Source organism: Hippopotamus amphibius, chromosome 2, assembly GCF_030028045.1.
Source record: "Hippopotamus amphibius kiboko isolate mHipAmp2 chromosome 2, mHipAmp2.hap2, whole genome shotgun sequence".
NCBI classification, from domain to species: domain Eukaryota; kingdom Metazoa; phylum Chordata; class Mammalia; order Artiodactyla; family Hippopotamidae; genus Hippopotamus; species Hippopotamus amphibius.
This window is the reverse complement of record NC_080187.1, coordinates 1,711,533-1,718,577: the sequence shown is the minus strand read 5'-3', so window position 1 is coordinate 1,718,577 and position 7,045 is coordinate 1,711,533. Positions and strand designations below refer to the sequence as shown.

At 68.3% G+C, this 7,045-nt stretch overlaps 1 protein-coding gene across 3 annotated transcripts in view; it reads right to left on the bottom strand.

Moving 5' to 3' along the window:
• Positions 1–242: 242 nt before the first annotated feature.
• Positions 243–7,045, bottom strand: part of NACC2 (NACC family member 2) — a 69,274-nt gene continuing 62,471 nt past the window's right edge. For all 3 annotated transcript variants that reach the window (XM_057725106.1, XM_057725107.1, XM_057725105.1), the window contains exons 3-6: positions 5,944–6,108; positions 3,695–3,800; positions 3,319–3,416; positions 243–1,924 (exon numbers count right to left, since the gene is read on the bottom strand). In XM_057725106.1, the coding sequence (XP_057581089.1) occupies positions 1,419–1,924; positions 3,319–3,416; positions 3,695–3,800; positions 5,944–6,108 (875 nt within the window). In that variant the 3' untranslated portion in view covers positions 243–1,418. The remainder of the gene's footprint in view (positions 1,925–3,318; positions 3,417–3,694; positions 3,801–5,943; positions 6,109–7,045) is intronic.

The following is a 7,045-nucleotide window of genomic DNA, read 5'->3' as shown; positions in this document are numbered from 1 at the left end:
CAGGGTGGGGCAGGGAGCAGGCCCACGCGAGTCCAGGGCTGGGGATGCCTCTGGCTGGGCCTGGGGGCTGCCTGAGACGCGGTGGGGGGAGGCAGCCCCTGGACATCCGGACATGAGCACTTTGGACAGGCGGTGCCCCTTCCCTCAGACAGGGATTCAACTTCACAGTGAGCTTTCCAGCCTCAAACCAACCATGTCCCTGCCCTCCCCACCCCCATGCACTCCAGAACCTCTGCGCCGGCAAACCGCCCCAGCTCAGGCCTGTGCCCACCGGGCCCCCAGCCACAGCCTCAGCGGCGCGCACCCCAGGGCTCGGAGCACAGACGGGGGAGCCCAGCACCGAGGGGGCCTGGCTCCGGCCCCAGCCTGGCCCCCGGCTCCCTTCCTCCGGCACAGCCTGGCTGCACTTCAACCGGAGGTGGGTGGGACCTGGCCCCACGGCTGGGGGACATGATATCTAGGGAGACCCACCCCCAAGCCACGGTGGGTGGGGGCAAGGACCCCAACCTTCCCTAATTTTTTTGCTCTATTGGGTCTGAAAATTTCCAAATCGTATGTGAAAGAGATCTGAATTAAGACGAACACAAACAAACAAACATAAACCCGACGTGGCTGAGGGCTGCGTGGGCTGCACCAGGGGCGGCGGCCCCATCCCACGGGATAGCGGGCGGCCGGGCGGGCGGCCAGGTGGGAGCCAGGCGGACCCAGGGTCCGTGGAGCTGCGGGGGTCAGGCAGACCCCACGGGCGCAGAGCAGGAGGGCAGTCACGGCCAAGATCACGTCCTCCAGCCACACGGACCCGCGCAGCGCGTCGCCGTGCGTCACCACCGCCCCTGCACACGCTCACACGCTCCGCACACACACCCACACCCCACACGCACGGCGGACCCAGCGGGCCTGACCCCCGCGTCTCAGGAAGAAGGGAAAACAAGGAGTTTGGCCCCTGGGGGCCCAGCCCTGGCCCGTGGCCCCGGAGGGGTGGGGGGTCCCCATGGGAAAGGAACGAGGGCCCCGAGGCGTGTGCTCCTGCCCCACAGGCCTCCGGCTTCGTCCCGGGCAGAGGGAGTGGGGGTGGGGGTGGCGGGAGGCCGGCAGGGCCCAGCACCAGGGCCTGGCGGCCTCCCGCCCTCTCCCCGCGTGGGGAAGGGAGAGCTACACCTTGGAGACTAACCGCTCGAATATCAAAAAGGCACCCTGGGACCTTCCTCACAACTAGGTCGCCAGTGGCCTAATCGTTTACAGTATAACGAGTGCATTTGTTTCCTTCATAAATTTTAAATACAAGCAGAATAAAAATCACATTTTTCTCAGGCAACAGTAGCAGTTCAGTAGGTAAGTGGCTTGATCACATCTGTCTGTATTAGTAACGCATGCAAGCAGCTTCAGCACCCGCCCGGGCGCGGCGCGGCTTCGGGCTCCTACAAGGCCCCCGCGTACGGGCCCTCGGGTCTCCTCCCCGCGGCCGGCGTCGCGGGCCGGCTGCTGCTGGCGCTGCCCTGCTCGAAGGGCCGCGGGGGGCTCCGGCCGTCGGCGGGCAGCGGCTCGGGCGCGGCCACCTCCTGGATGACCGAGCCGGCCCCGTCGGCCTCCTCGCCGGCCTCGAAGGCGGGGGTGGCGGAGGCGCCCAGGTCGACGTGCGCGGCGTCCGTCCGCAGGGCCGCGATGGTGGCGGCGTCGCCCCGCCGCTCGGCGTAGATGCGCTGCTCGAGCACCTGCGCCGCGCCGGGCGGGAGCTCGGGGTCCAGGGGCGCGCCGGCGGCCGAGGGGCCCATGACCGTGCGGTACACCTCCACGCCCTCGGGCAGCATGGACCTGATCTTGGGCAGCCAGCGCTTGCGGACGCGGCGGGCGTTGGTGCACATGTCCGCGGCGATCACGTTCATCTCGCTCTCCTTGAAGCTGGGGGCGAAGTTCTGACAGTACACTGCAAGCACAGGCCCGGCAGGCGGCGTCAGCGCCCCGCGGCCCTGGGCCCCTCGACGCCGACCCGCCCCTTCCCGAGACGCCTGGGGCTGAGACCCACGGGCCGGGGGGTGGGGCAGAGCGCACCGGGCTGGAGCGGCCACTGTGGGGCCAGTGGGGCGGGCAGGGGACCTCCAGGGTCTCCTCCACCCTGCTCCCCGCTGCCAAGGGAGGCCACGTGGCCACCCAGGCCTCTCCCGGGTCTGCCTAAAGACCAGCGGTCGCTCTTCTCACTGCCGGAGGCCCCGACCTGCTCCTGTGGGACAGTCTCGAGGGAAACCTCCAGGGCAGGGGCAGTCAGAGCACGTGGGACCCTAGGCTGTGGCTCGAGCGGGAGCACAGGGGCCCCTCCGGACCACGGGCTGGCTGTGTGGCTGGGGGCAGGGCCCCATCTCTGGGCCTCGTTTTCCCACTCCGTCCCACCCCCCTCGCATCCTTGGTCAGACAAGCCTGATAGAATCCCCGCCCTGGTGGAGCGGGAATCAGGGCAGGGCCCGGCCACCCACCCAACTGTGAGGCTCGGGTCTCTCTGGGCCTGATCAAAGGGCTGGCAAGGAGTGAGGGAGGAGGGGGCGGGCTCACGCCCGCCCCCAGCCCAGTCCCCAGCCCAGCAGTGGCACCCTCATCAACAGTAACAAAACGCCCTCTCCGCCCTTCTCCTCCAGGAGCCACGAGACCCAGCTGTCCCAGCAGCGCGGAACCCGGAGGCGGGTCCCCCAGAGCGAGCCCCCACCACTGTGAGCCCGCGACGGGGCAGCATCAGCCGCACCCCCTCCCGGCACCTTCCCAGAGCCCCTGCCGGCACCCCCCGCTTTGGGCTGCAATTACCGGCTGCAAAGGCCCCTCTCTGCTCTAAAACAGAATTAGCCTCACGAGAGATATTTTTTAAGCAAGAAAACTAAGACAGTGTTTCCCATGCCGACAGCTCCAGGAGGACGTGCTCTCGGCGGGTCTGGCCCGTCCCCGGCACCTGTGGCTTCCTCCTCGTCTGGGGGGGGGACGGGGGCGGCGGTGTGCCACCGAGATGGACCGGGCTCCGCCCCCACGCGCCCAGGAGCGGGAGGCAGAAGCGGGCCGAGCAGATGGCAAAGGCTCAAAATAACCCCAAAATGTAAATAAGGGGTTTTGTTCAAAAAGGAAAATTAGATCTATTTCACATATTAAAATAGTTTCGCAGCTGAATTCATCACGCTTGGAAACCTACCAAGAACGTGAACACCTCGAGGCCGGGCCCCCACGAGCTGCTCTTTTCTCCCCCTCGACCCTGCAGCCCGGCTGCCTCTTGGGGAGCAGCCTTTTCCAGGCTGAGCTCCTTGAGACGCCCCCACCCCCCGGAGACCCCAGGGCCCCCCTTACGTTTCACAGCATTCAGGACGCGGCTGTCCAGCGGCTTGCGGCTCGGGTCACTGGTGGACGAGCGGATGCCCGTGCCACAGCTGTTGGCCAGCGTGTTCCTGGAGGGGGGACGGGAAGCGGGCAGCGTGAGGCCGCCGGCCGGAGGGGACGCCCAGGAACGGGGCCCCCACCCGCAGGCCCCACCGCCCCGAGGGGAAGGCGCACCCCCCGCAGCGGGACACGGAGCCACGCTGGGGGGGTCCGCAAGCCCTCCCCAGACCCCAGTCCCGCCGCCGGCCTCAGGCCGACGCCCGCGACGCCAGGAAGGTGCAGGGCCCTGAGCACACGCCCTCGTCCAGGGGAGACGCTGGAGGCCGCGGCGCCCGCGGGGACCTACCTGTCGAAGAAGGTGGCCAGGAGGCGCCGCAGCAGAACCTTGTGCTTCACCCCTGCACACAGGTGGCAGTTCATCAGCTGCCCGCGCGTGATGTAGACGCCGGAGCCTGCGGCCGCCGGACACAGAGGAGGGAGGCCCTCAGCCCCGAGCCAGGGCCTCGGCCACCCCAGGGGCCGCCGGGGCCCGGACGGGCGGACCACGGGGGCGGGGGGCGGCCTGAAGGCCTTCCTGACACTGAGAGCAGCTCCCCCGCCCCGGGGCTGGGACCCCGAGAGGCTGGGGAGACCAAGCTCCGGGCCTTCCTCGCTGCCCGGGGGCCCGGCCGCCCGGGGGAGGAAGCCTTCGTCACACGCCTCGCAGGGCTGTCCCCACACTGCCCTCCCAGCCTCGAGGGAGTCTCCAGGAGCCGCCGGGGTTTGGTTTGGGAAACACCTGCCTCTCAATTGCTCCCCGAAAACCAGGGAGCCGAGGGCAGTGATGGGAGCTGGCGTCACGGAGGCCGGCTGGGCCCCCCACCCCCCGCCCCAGCACCGAGCTCTCCGGTGCCGGGAGGGAAGAGCCAGCCCCGGGCAGAGGTGCCACCCGCGAGCCCACAGCGCCCTTTACCCCGCAGAGCCCGGCCAGGCCGGGGCCCGACCAGGGCTCGGGCCGCCAGAGCCGCAGGGAGGCCTGTCTACCCGGGGGCTGCCCGTCGAGGGAGGAGCCTACGCGAGAGGCGGCCGGCTCCCGGATGCTGCCGGCGTGAAGGGCGCTGCGGGGCAAGGACACGGCTGGGGCGCTGGGAGCCTCCGGGGCCTCGTCTGGGCCTTTGCGATCTGACTTTTTACAGTGCGCATACGGCCTCTTATCAAAAAACAAGGACAAGGCAGTGTTCCCTTGGTGGGGGGGGCAGGGCAGAGGCGCGAGGACCCCGTGAGGGCTGCCGCTCCGGCTCTGGGGGGGGCGCTTCCCCAGCTTGACGTTTTGTCCCTGCACGAACCAGGGCTCCAGGAAAGCCCGCGGCCATGGGTGAAGAGGCGTGTGGCTGATTCTGGATGGAGACCACCCTCGGGCCACGCCACGCCAGGCAGCCCCGAGGGCCTCGCCCCACCCAAGGTCTGCAGAGCCTCAAACCCAACAGCAGGGCAGGTCACTCGAGCCACGCAGGCCGGACAGCCCCTCGCTGTGGGAAGGTCTGTGAAGAGGATGTAAGCAGGAGGCTTGGGGCGGGGCGGGCCTGGCCAGGGAAGGCCACCTGACAGGCCTCCCCGCGGACCACGCCCACCCTCGGCCCCGAGAAGCCTGCCTGCTCCGTCCAGTGCTGCCGCTCCCTGAGCAGAGCAGCTGGGCCCTGCTCAGAGCCGCGACGGCCGGCAGGGGGCTCGGGACCTGGCGAGGGGCACCCCCACCCCACCTAGGCCCGCCCAGACCTGCCAGCACTGCCTGGCCGCTGGAAGGTGAGCCCGCCCGCTGAGGCTTCGCTTCAGCAGCGGGGACGGTTCGGGCAGAAGGAGCCCCACGACACCCCCGCGGGCGGCCGGCGGGGTGCTGGACAGCAGGGGGGACCGGCGGCTCCCCTTCCTCCCCAGGGGCCCCGTCAATTCTCATCTTCCCACCGGACAACCTTAAAAATCTACAAGGAGGGAATTCCCTGGCGGTCCAGTGGTCAGGACTTGGCGCTTTCACTGCTGGGGCCCGGGTTCAATCCCTGGTCGGGGAACTAAGATCCCGCAAACCTCGTAGCTTGGCCAAAAAAAAAAAGAAAAAAGAAATCTATAAGGAGCCGTGAAGCCAAATGAATCCCAACACTGAGACGATAAATATTTCTGACAGGCACCAGCCCTCACGGGCTCCAGACCCCATCGTGTTGTTTGTTTTTAGAGAAGAAACGAGTCCTTTTCTGGCTGGGAGCTGCCGTCGGGAACCTCCGGTCATGACCCCTCGACTGGACACTTGGGGCGCGGGGGTGGGTGGGAGGTGAGGAAACCGTACGGGACTCGGTTTTACCCACGACCTAAATTAAAACACAGGCGCGACTGCCGCCCCTGCCAATCAGAGGCGCGACCAGCCCAGGGGATTCTATTAGAATGCTAAATTAATTCAATTGAATAACTCCTCTTAATGACACATTCTTCTAAAAGGAAATTAGAGGAAATTTAAGATGTTCTTTTTTTTTTTTTTTTGACTGATTGGTGATGAATCCATTGTTCATCACTCCACAGAAAAAAAGAACAAATAAACGGGGTGGGGGTGGGGGGGCAAGGCCTCACCTGCCACCAGCTCCAGCTTCTCGCCGGGGTCCCCCTCAGAGTAGAGCTTGGGGTGGCAGCGGTAGCCGATCTGGCTGATGAGGCTGGCGGGCAGGGCCACCAGGTCGCGGCGGATGAGGACACACGAGCGGCTCTCCAGCGGCACCGGCTCCGGCTTCTCTTGCACTGCGGACACAGCACCCGCCTGCTCAGGGGCGACCCGGGGGCAGGGACAGAGGAGAGCGCCGCCCCTGCCCACCCGGGCCCGGGGCCGCCGGCCCCACGCCCGCCCCTCCCGCCCAGCGGGGGCCGTCCCTTCCGGGAGGACCCGAGTGCACCAGAGGGCAGAGGAGGCAGGCGAGGGACGCCCACCCCGGCCTGGGAGCGAGTCACTGGGGGCCTGGGAGGCTCCCGGGGGCGTCCACCAGGCCGAGGCCTGCAGGGCGAGCAGGAATGGGGGCTCAGGGCTGGGGGTGGGGCAGGAAGGGGGGCACATGCAGGGCCCCGGCGGCAGAGGACGGCCCGGTGGAGGCGGGGCAGCGCGGCCACCTTGGCGGATGGCGTGAAGGCTGGAGGAGGGGAACACCTCGTCCTGTCAACCGTCCCCCCAGCCTGTCTCCTCGCAGCAGCCCCGTTCTACAGATGGGGGGACACAGCCCCTCTGCGAGTGGGACCCCCGCCCAAAGGCTGCGCCGTGTACTCCCGGCCAAGAGTGGCTCCAACGACTTCCACCAGCAGCAAAGCCAGGCAGGGCAGACGCCGCGTCTCCACGGCCGGCTCCAGGCCTCTGCGCTGTCTGGGAATGTTCCTGACGAACCACTGCTGGGGGGACATCCAGGGACGCCCCCCCCCCCCCCCCCCAGTGCACCAGCACCTGCAGCTGTGACGGGGCGGCGGGGTGGGGGAGGCCCCCTCTGACGCCCCATGCCGCACCCTGCGCGGGATGCCAAGCCCAGCACGGCCCTGCCCCCCCACCCGCAGGCCCCCCTGGAGGCCTAGCGCTCACGGGGAGGGGCCTGGCCCATGGGCACTTGCTGGGAACCCAGCACACCGACGTGCCCCACCAGTGCCCGCGGGGAGTGCCCAGCCCAGGGGCTTCAGCAGGCGGCCAGGCCGGGTGAGG